This window comes from Rattus rattus, chromosome 4 (genome assembly GCF_011064425.1).
Source record: "Rattus rattus isolate New Zealand chromosome 4, Rrattus_CSIRO_v1, whole genome shotgun sequence".
Taxonomy (NCBI): domain Eukaryota; kingdom Metazoa; phylum Chordata; class Mammalia; order Rodentia; family Muridae; genus Rattus; species Rattus rattus.
This window is the reverse complement of record NC_046157.1, coordinates 180,880,773-180,898,696: the sequence shown is the minus strand read 5'-3', so window position 1 is coordinate 180,898,696 and position 17,924 is coordinate 180,880,773. Positions and strand designations below refer to the sequence as shown.

General features: G+C 37.6%; 1 protein-coding gene across 1 annotated transcript in view; it reads left to right on the top strand.

The window, feature by feature from the left end:
• Smchd1 (structural maintenance of chromosomes flexible hinge domain containing 1) overlaps nt 1-17,924 on the top strand; it is a 127,908-nt gene that overhangs the window by 32,300 nt on the left and 77,684 nt on the right. The window contains exons 9-17 of the mRNA XM_032901759.1: nt 224-314; nt 854-1,064; nt 3,806-3,926; nt 8,959-9,142; nt 10,316-10,510; nt 11,813-11,926; nt 12,598-12,704; nt 13,507-13,589; nt 13,794-13,907. Of these exons, the coding sequence (XP_032757650.1) occupies nt 224-314; nt 854-1,064; nt 3,806-3,926; nt 8,959-9,142; nt 10,316-10,510; nt 11,813-11,926; nt 12,598-12,704; nt 13,507-13,589; nt 13,794-13,907 (1,220 nt within the window). The remainder of the gene's footprint in view (nt 1-223; nt 315-853; nt 1,065-3,805; nt 3,927-8,958; nt 9,143-10,315; nt 10,511-11,812; nt 11,927-12,597; nt 12,705-13,506; nt 13,590-13,793; nt 13,908-17,924) is intronic.

Genomic DNA, 17,924 nt, shown 5'->3' with positions numbered 1-17,924 from the left:
AGAGTTTATTTTGCCATTAGAATATTGTTTTAAAAAGTTCTGGGAGTGCATGGCTAGATGTGTAGCTCAGTGGTAGGTGGCCCCCTGGCATGCATGAGACCCAGTGATGAAGTGCTGGACAAGTAAGTGTGTTAAATGATGGGAATATACATTTTTTTCTGGTGGAAGATTATGTGAGCTATAGTTTCATGTTAGTAAAGAATAATCTTATTCTTCATTTTAGGCATATTTATCATTACTATATTCATGGACCAAAAGGAAATGAAATAAGTACAGCAAAAGACGTTGGACCTTTCAACAACATTGATATTGAAGTAAGACAAAAGTCTGCCTCAGGACACTACACATATTACCCCAAATGATTTTTTTTTTTAACGATTTTGGTAAACAGCCTCTATTCACTCTTCTGTAGAGATAAGAATTGTGATTGAGCATAAATGTTTTTGAAAGCAAGGAGAACAGGAGATGTGTCTGTTTATGACATTGTGTTTATTAGTCTTGTGGTGGTAGGACTTACAAGGACAGAACATTTAGAACTGGGTTCTGCTTGTCCTTGTCCAAACATGCAGAGGAATCTCATGTAAAATATACTTCTTTATACTTCCACAAGAAAACTTAAATATGCTTATGACTTGTCTGCCCCTCAGTTCTGATGACTCCTTCTGTTTTATAATTGAATAGTGTTTATTGAGCTGCTCCTTAGAGGTATTGACCCATGTGTAAATATGTATATCTTGTGCTGCTATGTATATCCCCTTAACTAGATGACTGCTTTACAAGGCAAGGTGGATTTGGGTTGGGAAAAGTAAAGATTCCATAGAATTTAATTATTTTTATTTTATTTTTATTTTAGATTTCTTTATTTGAAAAAGGGAAGACACCTAAGATTGTCAACCTAAGGGAAATACAAGATGACATGCAGACATTGTATATAAACACAGCATCTGATAGTTTTGAGTTCAAGGCTCATGTTGAAGGAGACGGTGTAGTGGAAGGGGTTATCCGGTATCATCCCTTCTTATATGATAGAGAAACTTATCCTGATGATCCATGCTTTCCATCAAGTATGTTATTCTGATCTGTTAGCTGAAAATACCATGTTGTGTTTTTGGATAGTATTCTCTAAATGATCTCGTTGGGCTAGTAAGACTAGATAAAGTTTAAACAGTTTTTCCTTATACTGTTTAGTGTCTGTAACTTTTATAACTCCTGATAGTCTTTTGGTCTTTTTTAAAATAAATTTATGAATTATCTATGTTTAATTCATATACTTGTTTTACTTTATTTTTGATAGTTTCATATATTTATATAAACACTTAATTTTTATTTATATTCCTTTCTAGGTTAAAAAATAAAGCACTTGACTTTCAGAAACTTTTAATCTCTTACTGAGCTCAATTTTTATGTGTATGCATGTTATTCCTGTTTGTATTCTCTACAATATCTTTCTTTTATATGTATCTATTAAATTTTTATATTTATACATCATACCTACTCATTTTTTAAAATTATGCTACAATTTTATCTTTTGTAAGGCTTTTCATACTTTAAGGTTCTTTTAAAAATCTTATAGGGTTTTGTTTTGTTTGTATGTATGTATGTTGTATGTATGTAATTTTATATGTATTACATTTCTTTTTGGTGTGTGAATGTGCTCAGTAAGATAGTATTTCCCTTAATATTTTCTATACAATGTTCATTTACTTAAAGCAACACAAATAATATCCAGTGAGTGTATTGATGATTGAATTGAAAAACGTTTGTTTTTGATACAGGGTCTGGCCTGTAGCTCAGCAAAGATTTGTTAACCTTCTGTGTTACAAGGATGTGCAGCAGTGCCTTGCTTCCTTCTGTGTTGCAATGTCAGGAGTACCCAATACTGCCTCACATGTGTTGAATTTATGAATTAACAGTATTAAAACTTCTCAGATTCTTTAGTTGTCTTTAGTTTTCTGACACAAGTGCTATTATTGTCACTCTTGGTTTTGTTGTTTTATTCAAACCATTCCCTATGTTGCTGTTGCCAGGTGTAAAATGAGTTTGTTTTTTTCAGTGATGTTATGAGGGTTAAATAAGAAACTAAAGCCAGGTGTGGCGTAATAGTCTTTAATCCAATACTTGTGAGGCTGAAATGGGAGGAACGTTCATGGCCAACATATATGGCCAGACTCTGTCTTCAAAAGTAGGGAAAGGAGGAAACTAAGGTCAGTTGTTGGAACAGTGCAGACATGCTTTAATGAGGATATCAGTACAAGAGTAGCTGTTAGTCAGTGCTGCTGTCTTCCGTGGGCCTGTGCTGTCAGTCAGTCAGTCTGTCTGTCTGTGCTGCTGTCTCCCATGGGCCTGGCCTGTCAGTCAGTCCTGCTGTCTTCCATGGGCCTCTGCTGTCAGTCAGTCAGTCAGTCAGTCAGTCTGTCTGTCAGTGCTGCTGTCTCCCATGGGCCTGGGCTGTCAGTTAGTGCTGCTGTCTCCCATGGGCCTGGCCTGTCAGTCAGTCCTGCTGTCTTCCATGGGCCTCTGCTGTCAGTCAGTCAGTCTGTCTGTCTGTCAGTGCTGCTGTCTCCCATGGGCCTGTGCTGTCAGTCAGTCAGTGCTGCTGTCTCCCATGGGCCTGGCTTGTCAGTCAGTCAGTGCTGCTGTCTCCCATGGGCCTCTGCTGTCAGTCTGTGCTGCTGTGTCCTGTGGGTCTCTGGTCCCTACCACATTTGCTATTTCTGATTTTTTTTTTTTAAATCTTCTAGGTAGAATGATACAGTTCTTCAAATGATGCTGATGATGGTCAGAGAAATTCTTTTAAGACCAAAGTGACATATTGCATATAAGATTGACAGAAACTTTCTTACAAGGGTTGTTTGGGAGGAGAAGGCTCTGTTAACTTAGGTAGAGGACTTAAGCTAGTATGTGTACTACATCAGGTTATTTAAGAATGTATTGCTAAAAAGCACAATACTGTTGATTGTACTGACTTGCTTTTGATACACGATAATGTCATTTTCTCCCTATCTGAATTTGGAAACATTGTAGTTTATATAAAGTTAAGTTGAGTACTCTTGACTCTTGTTGAAAATAGTTGAATTTGTAAATAATCTATTTGTAAAATAGATGACATTGTAAATTTCTCAGATGATTTTCACACGAGCACTGCTAGTTTAATAGAATTGTTGAAATTGTGTTTCAGGTTCAGATTTCAAGAGCCTATTTGTGGAGAAGACAGAATTCACTATAGAAAAGTCTTTTTGGATGTATAACTTTTATTTTTAATTTTTAGAAATAGATTTAAAAGCTGGCTCACTCCTTTAATGCCAGCACTTGGAAGGCAGAGGCAGGTGAATCTCTGAGTTTGAGAGCAGCCCGGTCTATAGAGTGAGTTGCAGGACAGTCAGGGACACAGAGAAAACCTGTCTGGGAATGAAAAGGAAAAGAAAAAAAAACAGGGAGAGAGGGAGGGAGGGAGGGAGGGAGGAAGGGAGGGGGAGAGAGAGAGAGAGAGAGAGAGAGAGAGAGAGAGAGAGAGAGAGAATATGAGAATGAATGAATACGCTTTAAAGATCCTAGTCCTGTCAGCTAGTGTGCTACTCCTATTTCATACTAGATTTTTTGTAGGTAATCATTTATATTAGCTGTGAGCTCTTAGAAATCTGTGTGTCCTTCAGACTAACAAGGTTTTCTGATGCAATTTGAAGGACTAAAGGCTGCGTTTCTCTGAAGCAGCTTCAGTATGCCCTTACAGAAATCGATGTCAGAGGAGCTGAGGCTCGCCCTGGTGCACAGAGATGAAAATGTCCCACTTAACTTTTTGCTTTAGAGTTAAGAGATGAAGATGACGATGACGACTGCTTCATACCTGAGAAAGCAGCAAGAGGGAAAAGGCCTATTTTTGAATGTTTTTGGAATGGACGGTTAATTCCATATACATCGGTTGAAGAGTAAGTTTTCATATTGTGTATTACATCTTTTTTACCTATCTTTTTTTAAATTGAAAACAGATTTTTTTAATACATTATATTCTGATTAGACTTTCCCCTTCCCCAACTCCTTCCAGATCCTACCTCCTGAATCCATAACCTTTTCTTGCTCTCTCTCATTTGAAAACAAACAGGCACCTTAAAGAATAATAATAAAGTTAAGGTAAAATAAAAACAAACAAACCTGAACAGGGCAAAAAAAAAAAAGGAGTAGGAAAAAGATAAGCAAAGAAAACACACAAGAAACACGCAGGTGGAGAGACCGTTATTTACACACAGACATGTCAAAGGCACAGTCTGAGAAGACCTGTAAGGCCCAGAAACAAACAAACCATCAGCAGCAACAATACACCTCAGAAAATACCACGGAGCCCATTCTGTGAGGGCTGTTTACTGCTGGGCAAGGGGCCTTCTTTAAGTGTGGTTTGTTTACCTAGTGATACTTCATTGGAGAAAACTAGTTTTTCCTTTACAAGTGGTCATCAGTTGGTGATAGATAGCTTCTGGGTAGTGATGGGTCTTGTGTCCACTTCCCCTCTTCGCTCTGGAGCTATACCTGCTGCCATACCTGTGAGTTCTTACCTGTGTCAACCCTGCTGTGTCTAGAAGGCCTTGGTGTCTTCCCTCCCCACTCTCTTAAAATCTTTCTATTTCCCCTTATGAGCCCTGAAGGGAAGGATTTGATGATGTCACTTAGATTTTTTTTCATAAATACATATATTTTAAGATGCTTTTGGGGCTGGGGATTTAGCTCAGTGGTAGGAGCTTACCTTGGCGTGTAAGGCCCTGGGTTGGTCCCCAGCTCAAAAAAAAAGAACCAAAAAAAAAAAAAAAAAGATGCTTTTTACTATAGTAAGTTACCATATGACCCTTTAAATGGCTTTAGCTTTAGCTGTCTCTCCCTGTATTTCCTCCCTTAACTCCCTCTCCCTTTCTTCTCTCTATTTAATCTTCCTGTTTTAAGCCCCGTACCCCATCCATCCACACCTGTCTATTTCTCCTTCCTAGGGAATCACTCCCCCAGCCCCCAGTCACCACAATCTCCAGAGCCAGGTAATCCAGAACTTAATAGCTAACATCCACGTGTAAGACAACGTATACCATTTTCTTTTGGAGTCTGGGTTTCCTAACTTAGCATGGTTCTTTTTCTAGATCTATTTACCTGCAAAATTCATTATTTCCTTCCTCCCGTTCTCTCTCTTTCCCTTCCTTTCCCTCTCCCTCCCCTCCCCTTCTGCTGAATAACGTTCCATTGTGTAAATGTACCACACTTTCTGCATCCATCCCAGCTGTTGAAAGACATCTAGGCTGTTTCCACTTTCTGGCTGTTATGAATAGAGCAGTAATAAACATGGCTGGGCAAATGTCTCTGTGGTAGGATGCAGAGTGCTTAGGGCAAATGTCCAAGAGGGATAGAACTGGACCTTGAGCTAGATTTATTCCCAGGTTCCTGAGGAACCACTCTGATTTTCATAGTGTCTATACAAAGTTGTACTCCCACCAGCAATGGATGAGTTCTCCTTACTCTACATCCTCACCAGCATGAGGTGTCATTCAATTCATTTTATTGATCTTAATCTTTTCTCATTCTGTAGGGTGCTGCTTTGCCCAAATGTCCGTTGCCATACAGATGCTTTTGAATTTCATTGAGGTTCTGTTTATTAATTGTTGTTCTTAGTACCTGTGCTAATGCTGTTCTGTTCAGAAAGTCTTCTCCTTTGCCAGTGAGTTCAAGACTATCCCCTACTTTCTCTCTTGTTATATTCAAGGTGTCTGTTAAGTTGAGGTCTTTGATTCCTTTGGAGTGGAGTTTTCTGCAGGGTGATAAGTATTTAGATTCTTTGAATCACAAATATCCAGTTTAACTACCATCGTTTATAAAAGATGCTATCTTTTTTCCAGTGTCTTATTTCTGATTTCTTTTGGTGTGTGGGTTGATGTCTGGATCTTCAGTTTGATTCCATTTTTATCAACATGCCTGTGTTTGTGCCAATAACATGTTGTTTATTTCTGTAGCTCTGCAGTACAAGTTTAAATGAGGGATGGCGACACCTCCAGCACTTCGTTTGTTACCTAGGATTGATTTCAGCTATGCTGGGATTTCTGTGATTGTGTATGAAGCTGAAAATTGTTCTTTCAAAATCTGTGAGAACTTGAGTTGGAATTTTGGTGGGGATTATATTGAATCTATAGATTGCTCTTGGTAGGATGGCCATGCTTTTTTTTTTTTTTTTAAACTATCTTTCCATCTCCTGTTATCTTTGCCAGTTTCTTAAGTGTCTTCAAACTTTTATCATACAAGTACTTCATTTGCTTGATTAGACATACCCCAAGATAAATTTTATATTGTTTGAGGCTATTGTGAAAGGTGGTGTTTCTCTGATTTCTTTCTTAGTCCCTTTGTATTTTGTATATAGGATGACTACTGTGGTGGCTGGTTTCTTCCTTCCTTCCTTCCTTCCTTCCTTCCTTCCTTCCTTCCTTCCTTCCTTCCTTTCTTTCTTTCTTTCTTTCTTTCTTTCTTTCTTTCTTTCTTTCTTTCTTTCTTTCTTTCTTAGCTAACTTTGTACCAGTTATGTGGCTAGAAGTGTTTACTAGCTCTGTGAGTTCCCCTGCGGAATTTTTCAAGTCATTTACATGTACTATCATATCCTCTGCAAACAAAGATGTATTGACTTTTTCTTTTTCAATTTGTATCCTATTGATATCCTTGAGTTGTCCTATTGTTCTAGCTAAGATTCAAGTACTATGTTCAGTAGGTAGAGTAGGGTGGACAACCTTGTCTTGTTCCTGATTTTAGTAGAATTGCTTTAAGTTTCTCTTCATTTAAATTGATGTTGGCTATGGGTCTGCTGTAAACTGTCTTTGTTAAGTTTAGGTATGTCCCTTGAGTCTTTAATCTCCCCACTTTTAACATGAAGGAGTGTTGGATTTTGTCATAGGCTTTTTTACCTTTCAGTTTATTTATGTTAGATTATGTTTATTGATTTTCATATGTTAAACCATCCCTGCATCCCTGGGATGAATGCTACTTGATCATGGGGGATGATCTTTTTGATGTGTTCTTGGATTTGGTTTGCAAGTATTTTGTTGAGTATTTTTGCATCTATGCGCACAAGGGAAATTGGTCTGTAATTCTCTATGTTTAGTATGTCCTTTGGGTATCAGGTACCTGCAGCCTCATAAAATGAATCTGATAATGTTCCTCCTGTTTCTTTTTTGTGCAATACTGTTAGGAATGTTGGCATTGACTCTTCTTTGAAAGTCTGGTAGAATTCTGTTCTAAAACCATTGTTCTTGTTGGGAAGACTTTTAATGACTGCTTCTGTTTCACTAGGGCTTATAGATCTCTTTAAATTCTTTATCTGATCTTATTTTAACTGTAGTAAGTGGTACCAATTGAGAAAATTATCCATTTCTTTTAGGTTTTCCAGTTTTATGAAATGTAGGTTTTAGATATGTCTTTATTCTCTCTGGATTTCTATTTTTTGTCCCCCCTTTCATTTCTAATTTTGTTAATTTGGATATTCTCTTTCTGTCTTTTAATTAATTTACGTAAGGGTTTGTCAATCTTACTGATTTTGTCAGAAGACCATCTCTGTTTCATTGAATCTTTGTATTTTTATTTGTTTTATTGATTTCAGCCTTGATTTTAATATTTCTTGCTGTCTAATCCTTTTGGATATGGTTTCTTCTTTTTCCTTTATAGATTTCTGGAATATTGTTAAGTTAGTAGTATGAGATTTCTAATTTTTTTTTTTTAAAGATAGTCACTTATTGCTATCTTGCCTCTTTAGAATCACCATCATTATATCCCAAGGTCTAGGTAAATTGTGTTTTCATTTCTTTCAATTGTAAAATTTTTAAAATTTCCTACTTAATTTCTGTTTTGACTTATTTTTCATTTAATAGTGAGTTGTTCAGTTGCCATGAGTTTGTTTTTTCTATTGTTGTGGATATCCAGCTTTAAATCAGTGGTGGTCTCGTAGGATACGTGAGTTTGCATCAGTTTTCTTGTATCTTTTGAGACTTGCTCTGTGTCTAAGTGCATGGTCAGTTTTGAAGAATGTTCCATGGGGATTGGGCAGAGAAAAAGGTATAATCTTTTGTATTTGGGAGAAAAAAATATTCTGTAAATGTCTGTTAGGTCCATTTGGTTTATGACATCAATTAACACCAACATGTCTTTGTTTAATTTTTGTCTGGATGACTGTCTCTTGGTGAGAGTTGGGTATTGAAGTCTCCCACTGTTAGTATGTAAGGGTTAGTATGTAGCTGTAGTAATGTTTCAATTTTTTTCTATTTTATTTTCTTTTTTAATTACTTTGGATGCCTTAGTGGTTGGTGCCTAGATGTTAAGAATTGAGATATCCTCTTGGTAACTTTTTCTTTTGACTATATAATGTCCTTCTCTATCTCTTCTGGTTAGTTTTGGTTTGAAGTCTATTGTCAGATATTGCTATGGGTACACCAGCTTGATTTTTAGGTTTATTTGATTGGACTATCTTTTTCCATCATTTTACCCTGAGGAGGTGTCTGCCCTTGATGTTAAGGTGTGTTTCTGTGGTGGAGCAGAAGGATGGATCCCGTTCACATACATTCTTTGAGTTTGTGTTTTAGTTTCCCTTTACTGGGACATTGAGACCATTGATGTTGAGAGATCAATGAACAGTGTTTGTTGTTTTCTCTTGTGTTGTTCTGTGTGGGTTTCCCCACTCTTTTGGTTTGCTAATTAAATTTAATCAACATCTATTTGCAGTTCTAGCTGTACAGAAAGCATCAAACAAATAAAAAACAAACAAAACAAAATCCTTCAACCTAAAGAGGTTAACTACACCCAAGAAAACACAGGGAATAAGTAGTTCCCAACCAGCAGACCATAGGAATGTTTTCTTTTCCATTGCTGTGATTGAAAGTTTGCTGTGTGTAGTGTCTGGGTGTGGGCATCCATTAACCTAATGTTTTACTGACCAACAATGTTGTTCTGTTCCAGCTTCGACTGGTGTGCTCCTCCTAAGAAGAGAGGGCTTGCCCCGATTGAATGCTTTAATAGAATATCTGGTGCATTATTCACTAATGACAAATTTCAGGTCAGCACAAATAAACTGACATTTATGGATCTTGAGCTGAAATTGAAAGATAAGAACACCCTTTTTACAAGAATTTTAAATGGACAGGTATGCCTTTTAAGTTGAATATTGTACATGTAACTTTTATGCTTTTACATATCAGTTAAATTTTTTTGTAAGAGTGGTGGTTTAACTTTTTTTTCAGTTTTAACTATTCATTCTACTAAAAAATTTTTAAGTTGGCTAAACTATGTTTGGGTAAAATTTACCCCACCTTTATTAAATATCCCCCCCCCTTCTTGAAATAGTCTTATGTAGGGCAGGCTTACCTTAAACCTTTTATAACCTAGCCTGGCCTTGAACTTCTGGTCCTCCTGCCTCTACCTCCTAAGTGCTGGAATTACATGCATGTGCCACCATGCCCAGCTTTGTTAGATCTTAATATTGGGACTTTGGTATCATCTAGCATCTCCACTTAATAATAATGTTTAATTGTGTTTCATGGGATGTGAATATTAACTACTCTTTAAGGGTTTAAGTGTGTGTGTGCGCGCGCGCACGCGCATATGCGTGTCAAGCAAGGCACGCCTGTTAAGGTCAAGGTACAGCTTGCTGGAGTAGTATCTCTTTCCACCACGTGAGTTCTAAAGGTTTCCAGGCTTGATGGAAAAGTGTCTTTACTGGGTTAGCTACCTCACTGTCCATTAACTGTAATTTTCATCTTGCTTTGTGAGTTACAGGGGGCGGGGGATATAATAATTGTGGAATGCTTTTATCTTAAAAGTAATTTGAGATTGATCAGTTTTAAGGTTACATGCACTGGTAATGAAACAAAACCAAAACAATTCCATTGTGAAGGAAGTTTTATAAGACTGATTGTGTACTTCCTACCTACATATCTCAGAATCATTTACTCTGCACTACTGTTTCAGAAGTTTAATGCTTAGCTGCCAAAGATAGTAACTACCAACTTAAATTACCAGACAAGTACATCACAGAACACAGTATTTATACTCCTTCATTCTTATAAGTTAAGTTGTTTTGAAATTTGCTCCGTTTTTTGTGTAAAAGAAATCTGTATTAATAAAAGATGTAAAAGGAAAGCATGCCTTAATTTTACAAAATCCCCTAAGTTTGTATAAGAATACATGGCAAGGCAGTTTGATTTCTACCTAGGTTTTCTGGTGTACGTTATGTGGAAGGAAAAATAAGGTGGGTGACAAACCTCTGAGGCTGTGTTTATTAATAGCTGTGTTTCATAGAACATTTTAAATTTTACAGGAGCAGAGAATGAAAATTGACAGAGAATTTGCTTTATGGCTGAAGGACTGTCATGAAAAGCACGACAAACAAATAAAATTCACACTTTTTAAAGGAATAATTACCCGTCCGGATCTTCCCACTAAAAAGCAAGGTCCCTGGGCAACATTCTCAGCAATAGAATGGGACGGGAAGATATATAAAGCAGGCCAACTGGTAGGTTCACCCTGCATCCAAGCTAAGTTCTTAGACTTGCCCACTATTACAGGTGTACTGGGGTTTATTAACTGCAAAAATGCTCTGTTTCAATGGAACCAGTAAAGAATGAAAAAAAGCAATTTTAATATATAATTTCTACGTCTTTTTAAACATTCTATTTATTTGCCAAAGACTTCATTAGCAAAGTATTATTTCTTTTCTTAACATGAAACTAAAAGCAGTTTTTGATGTGTTATAATTTTTTAGATTTTTTTTTTTTTTTTTTTTTTTGGTTCTTTTTTTCGGAGCTGGGGACCGAACCCAGGGCCTTGCGCTTCCTAGGTAAGCGCTCTACCACTGAGCTAAATCCCCAGCCCCAGATATTTTTGTTGCTGAACAGTATTTTCTGATTTTAAATGCGTGGTGAACATAGAGACTGGGATGTGCTTGGATCTTCAGAATAGTCTAAGCTACAGGTGCCAGTCGTATAAGCACAGAAAAGGTGAAGGTGATCTGAATGAAAAGAAGATGCTAGGAGAGGACAGTTGGCTGACACTGGATGATATTAGGACTTAGAAGAAGAAAGGAAATCATAAAATTCTTTGGGTAAAAAGTGGCATTTGAGTTAACCTCAAAAGAGGAAGAAGTTTGGATATATTCAACAGTTGAAGTCAAAAGTAGAAAGACACCCGCTCCCTCCATTATTGTGGATACCAGCATAGAGTTAAGTCCTAGAGGTACCAAGGACCGAGGGAGCAGTGACAAGGGAGACAGAAAGGCTGCCTAATGGCGTGGGAGGAAAGTAGACTTACAGTGTCCATGCAGACAAGGGAGAGTTGCAAGGAGTAGAGAGTAATCAGTTTTCAACTTCTTCATGTACCTGAGTAAATGCTTTTTAGATAACCAGTTCTGAAAGATATAAACCATTAAGCTGGTGGGTTTGTCCTGCTACCTAATATACAGATGAATCAAAATAGCTTATAGTGATTTCTGATTTGTTTTAAATTTCTGAATGAAACTAACTGATACTACCTTTTCAAGGGAAGAGATTCAGAATTTGAGTTTTCAGACAGTGTCACTGTGTGGCTTTAGGCTGGCCTGTAACTGAGCAATCTAGTGTTCAACTCCCAAGTGTAGGAATTATAAACAGAAGCGACTATCACACAGATTTGCTTAGAGTAAGTGCTAAGCCTCACACTTACTATTGGTTCACTTCATTGGTTTTTGTAGTAATTGTTAATAGGAGTATTTTTCATATGTATAAGAGTTATATGAAGTAGTTATTATCAAACTGAATTGTTTTCCAATGCTAAATACTAGGTGAAGACAATCAAGACCCTTCCTCTCTTTTATGGAAGCATTGTAAGGTTTTTCCTTCATGGTGATCATGATGGAGAAGTGTACGCTACAGGAGGTGAAGTTCAGATTGCGATGGTAAGAAAGCAAGTGACAGATAATGTAATAATGATAATAAGTCTCATAGTGCCTCTCTAATGTAATAGTGGAGGAAAGATAATGACATTTTAAAATTCACGTGCATTTTGGAAGTGATTGTTGTCAGTATAATTTTCTGTTCCATATTTAATGTTTGTCATAATCTGTTTCTTTACATATATGCATATTACTATTAGTATCATAATACTTTTGTAAAAGGCAAATTTCATTTAGGTTCACAGACACATAATCTATGGACAGAATTCTATTTCAAGAATAAATAACTCCAAGATTAAAAAGAAGTTTTTTTTCCCTTATACTGTTTCTTCTTATTTGAATTTTGTTAGGATAATGCAGGTCAAATAAAAAGTGAGAACAGTCACTAGAGGTAGAGGAGAGGACTGATCTCCAAGAGTTGTCCTCTGACCTCCATGCGTGTCTACACACCCATTCTGTGTGTGTGCACAGAGGAATGTGTTTTTAAAGTTAGATTTATAAAAGTGAAAATAGTTAAATATTTAAAAATAGTTAACTCTCATTTATATACTTAGGATGAAATTGATGTCTTTGAAAGAAATAAATGGATTAGATTGTTTAGTAACTAAGCAACCTAGCTTTGTAACTAATTTTAAATTGTTTTATTTGCAATGTTGGTGTAAATTTTTATTCAGGAACCCCAGGCACTATATGATGAAATAAAAACTGTGCCCATTGCAAAGCTGGATAGGACAGTAGCTGAGAAAACAATTAGAAAATATGTAGAAGATGAAATGGCAAGGTAAGTTGAATGTCAAGATATAAGTCTGAACAGTATAAGAATTGGGCTGGGCACAATAGCACATAGGGGAGTCAGAGGCAGGCCAGCCTCTACTGTTCCAGGCCAACCAGGCCTACCTAGTGATACTCTGTCTCAAAAAAAAACAAAAAACTTTAACAGTTAATCCAAGATTATAGTGCTATTCAGTATTTTTGTGTCATGTGCCCTGAGGTAAACTCTTTGATATTAAATATTGAGAGTTATAGTTAGACAGGAACATAGATTTGTAGAAAAAGATAAAAATCTTGTCTAAAGTGTCAGGTCTATACCTTGATAAAGGCATTTAAAATAATTTTGTGTAGCTTAGCTAGAGGACATTAGTACTTTGTAAGAAGTAAAGAGCAGTGAAAAAGTAGTAGCTAGTAACATAGTAGCAGAAGGGTCCCCCAGGAAACTGAGGCCAGACATTGAGGGCCAGCCTGAGCTATGGAGTAAGTTCCAGGACAGCGTGTATTAACATAGAGCCCTACCACCATCACTTTAAAAACAAATAAGCAACTTTTAAAAAAAGGGGAAAGAAAATTAAATAGATTAAATTTCTCTTTCTGAATTAAATTAATAATGCTATTTAATTTTTGAATAGAAAATTTTATTTTGTCTTTAAAGTGTATTTTATACTACAAATCAAAAGAAACATGTCTAAGTGTTAATATGAACTTTTTAAAATGTATCAATAATTCCTAATATTCTGGCGATTTGCATATTTTAGTTAATGCTGTAATTAACTGAATTCAAAAAGCATTATATGCTCATTTTGTAATAGGCTCCCTGATAGATTGTCTGTAACTTGGCCTGAAGGAGATGAATTAGTACCAAACGAAGTCAGGCCTGCTGGAACACCGATTGGTATGTCGTTTTCTAATATCCCCTCCCATTGGTTTTGTTTATTAGTTTTTGTTTTTCTAATTGTTTACTTCCAATATATAGAAAACTGTAAAATACTAAAGTGCAGCACAGAGAGCTCCCGGCCTCTCAGTGGGAATCATGACGCCTTTTCTCCCGGACTCTCAGTGGGAATCATGATGCCTTTCTTTTCATTTTGGCTCCCAGGGGCACTAAGAATTGAGATTCTGAACAAAAAGGGGGAGGCAATGCAGAAGCTGCCAGGGACAAGTCACGGAGGCTCCAAGAAGCTGCTGGTCGAACTCAAAGTTATACTACACAGTAAGTATGTGGGTTAGCTTGGCCTTTGTAAATACGTGAGGAAAAGACGAATGTCTTTAATTTTCCACGTCTTTAATATGGTTAACACAGAGGATTTGGCTAAAGTTACAAAATAGAAATTAAGATGTACTCCTCCTAAAAGTCAGGTGGGGCAACCCTCAATGGCTGTGCCCAAAACTCAAGGAGTAAGGAGCCTTTTATTGTTTGGAAAGAGAAATCTAAACTGTAAGTCCCTATGAGTTTTTCTAGGAATTTGGAGTACATTTTCAGGAATTGGGAAAGGAGAAGTGATTTCATTAAAAGTAGGATTTTTTAGAACAAGGCTGGTACCTACCTGCCAGCACAAGTCAAACAGCCTCTGAGAGGGGAACGAGAATTACAGATAGGAAGGGCAGAAAGGAGAAGCAAGAGACAGATACAGGAGGGCTGCAGGTCGATACCATGCCAGCCATGAGTTTACTTTTCTTAGCCTTTCTATGCTGCACAGTACCGTGGAAAGCAAAGCCACAAGCTAACAGAAATAATTGCTGAAATACACACTTACGAGTCAGTTCTCATCCAAAGACTCCCAACACTCTCACTTGTCTGGAGTGCTCCACTTCCAGGAGGGTCACTCACTGTGTCCTCCCAACCCCCACAGTCAAGCCCCATGTTGGGCTCCACCTGCCAGTCAGTCAATGGGAAAATCACAACTGGGGGACTGAGGATTAGAAAGAATCAAAGAGATTAGAGTTCAGGAGGGCTACAGTAATTGCTGCACACCAAGTGTATTCTCTCAGTGTTCTTTAAAGTCAAGCAACACAAAGCATGACCAGTTCCAGGAAGATAATGACCACAAGTGCTTATGTGGCAAGTTTATTTATGGTACACAGTATGTATGTTTGATCAAGACCATTTTCTTCAGGCTTAGACAGTCTCTCAGGGACATATGTGTAAGCAGAGGGACTTGGAAGCATTTAATGCATGTTTTAACTAAAAGACAGATGTCAGCTGACTCATTCATGATTAATCACAAGCAAGAAGTCAGCCATAGTTAACTCTGTGTGTGATCCCCACAGAAGTAATTGCATAAAACCAATACTAGTATGGGTGTTGAGTCTCAGAAGCTGCCCCCCCCACCCCCAGGTCACAGCTAACTCTGCTGTAGTGAATGGCTGGCTAACTACACAGCACAGTGTTATTGCTTTTAACCCAAATAAGGTCAGTAACTGTCAGGTTAAATTTGTCATTCACATCTGCTTATTTAACCAATTAAGGGTAAGATGAATAGGAGTGTGTGTGTGTGTGTGTGTGTGTGTGTGTGTGTCTGTCTGTCTGTCTGTCTGTCTGTCTGTCTGTCTCCATATTGCCTTGAGACAGGACTCTCACTGGAAAAACCTGTCATTTCATTCAGCTCTTGGGATTCACCTGTCTGTACACAGTGCTATGCATTTGACTTGTTGCTCGTGATTCAAGCTCAGTCCTGATACTTGTAAAGCAAGTATTTTTACCACTGAACTGTCTGTACTTCCACAGGATAAAAAGTATGTGGAAGGAAACTCGCATCTGTACTGAACTGTATTTCCCCCTTGTCACTGTTTTTTAAGCAATACAGTGTACAGTATACACTGTGTTGTATGAGGATTGCAGGTATAATCGTTCTTCTAATATAGTGTTTAAAATTCATGTGCAGGCAGTATGCAGGCTAGGCTTGATTCATTTTTTGTTGTATTTCTTTACATTTCAAATTACAGGCAATTAGTGCTCCATAATAATGCTCAGTGAGGGAAGGGAGGTGGAGGGGGGGGGGAGGAGTTGTAATATATGGAGTTTGATGTATTGAACATGTGTTGTAGGTGAGCTTAGAGCCCTCTTACACACGTTCTTGATCCTTGGCCTGGTTCACTCTCTTAACTCCTTTTCTCATTGACCGTGAGGTGTATAGCTTGTTGTAGCTGGCGATGTAGTCTGGGAAGCTCTCGTTAGAGACTTGTACTCAGGCACAGCTTGGATCTGTTGTTACTGTTGTTGTCTGTGCCTGGGTAGCCTGGGTATTAGCTTCATAGCCCTACTTGGCTGGGTTACCCTCCCTCAGAGATTCATCTGCCTCTGCATCTAAAGTGCTGGATTATAGGCATTTGCGGCTGTGCCTGACCCTGTAAAATTTAAATCTTTATTTAAAGGGTAGAAAAGAATTTCTGATTGATACTTCTGGGCTCAAATGGATTCACTGATGAATTCCACCAGACCTTAAAAGAAGAACAAATATCAATGCTTCTCAAATTATTTAATATATCAGGAAAAGAAGCCACCCTGCCAAATTGCTTTTAATAAGTCCAATATTACTCTGATACCAAAACTGGATAAAGATACGACAGAAAAAGATAATTATAGACAAATCTTCCAAATAGACATACATGTGAAAATTTTCAGCAAAATAATTTGCTAACTAAACTTAAGAAAACATAAAAAGATCATTAATCATGATCAAATAGGTTTTATTCCAGTGTTACCTGGATCGTACACCATATACAAATCAATAAATTTAATATATCACATAAATAGATTTAAGGGTAGAAAATAGATGATCATTTTAATAGATTATAAAAGATTATTAACAGTCCAATATCACTTTATGATAGAAAAGCCCTGAAGAAACTTCAAAAGAAGGAACATATCTCAACCTAGTAAAGTCTATATTCTGTATACTGAGAACCAACATTATATTATTTTTAAAAGACTTAATTTTTATTTATGTGTCTGTGTGTGTTTCTGAGTGAGTGCATGCATGTGCCTGTAGAGTCCAAAAGAGGGATTTGAATCCTGAAGCTGGAATTACAGGGGGTTATAAACCTTGCATTGTGGGTGCTGGGATTCAAACTCCAGTCCTTTACAAAGACAGAACATGCTCCTAACTGCTGAGCCATCTCCAGCCCATTGTATTGTATTAAATGTGAAAACTCAAAGCAGTTCCTCTAGAATCAGGAACAAGACAAAGATCCTCTTCTTTTCCCACCCTTATTCAACATGCTGGAAGCCTGAGCTACCTCGGTGTGACAGAGGAAGTGAAAGGGTGTAGATAAAGAAGAGTATCCCTTCTTTGCAGGTAGTAATTCCTTTACTCATAAAGTCTAAGAACTCCACTAGAACAATTAGAACTGATGATCACTTGGGAAGAGGGCATAAAGAGTCAGTATGTCAGAAGCCTGCAGATCTACCAGTGATAACACATAGGCTCAGGAGGGAATCAGGGAGATCATCCCATCCACGATTTCTTTTAAAATCAATACCTTGAGTGAAACCTAATCAAGTAAAAGTTTTTAAAGAGTAAAGTTGAAGAACACACAGATGGAAAGAACTGCTGTGCTCAATCATGGATTGGACGATTGAATACTGTAAAAAGGGATGTCTTACCAAAAGCAGTCTGTAGATTCATGTAATCCCGGAAAGTACCAATGCAGTTCTTCAAGAGACAAAGAAAAAGAATAACTGAAAATTCATTTGGAAACACAAAAAGCAACTCTGATCAAGAGTAGGTCTGGCCGGGCATGGCTCATGCCTTTCATCCCAGTGGATAAGATGCCCAGGGGCAGGGAGGGGCAGGGGCAGGGGCAGGGGCAGGGGCAGGTTTCTGTGCTGTGTGTTTAAGGCTGCAGTGGTGTATGCTGAGCTCCACGGCAGGCAGAGGTCCAGAGGAAGACCCCGCCTCTAAGCAAACAATGGTAAAAACAGCAGGATCCTGGCTCACATACACACCTGTGAATCAGTGGGACAGAATGTAAGACCTAGACTTTTTTGTGAAGATGCCAAAAATAATCTTTTCCTCGGAAACGGTACTGGGAAAACTGTAGAACTGTGCAGCCAAATCCTTATCCCTCACTCTCATAGAAATCCACTCCCAATGAATCCAAGGCCTTCACATAATAGAATCATCAGGGAAAGACTCCTGAATAATGATTAGGCAGGAAATGAGGCCAACAGTTCACGATGGGCCCCAGTGGTATGGACAAGCTTCTGAACATCAAAAGAAACAGCCAC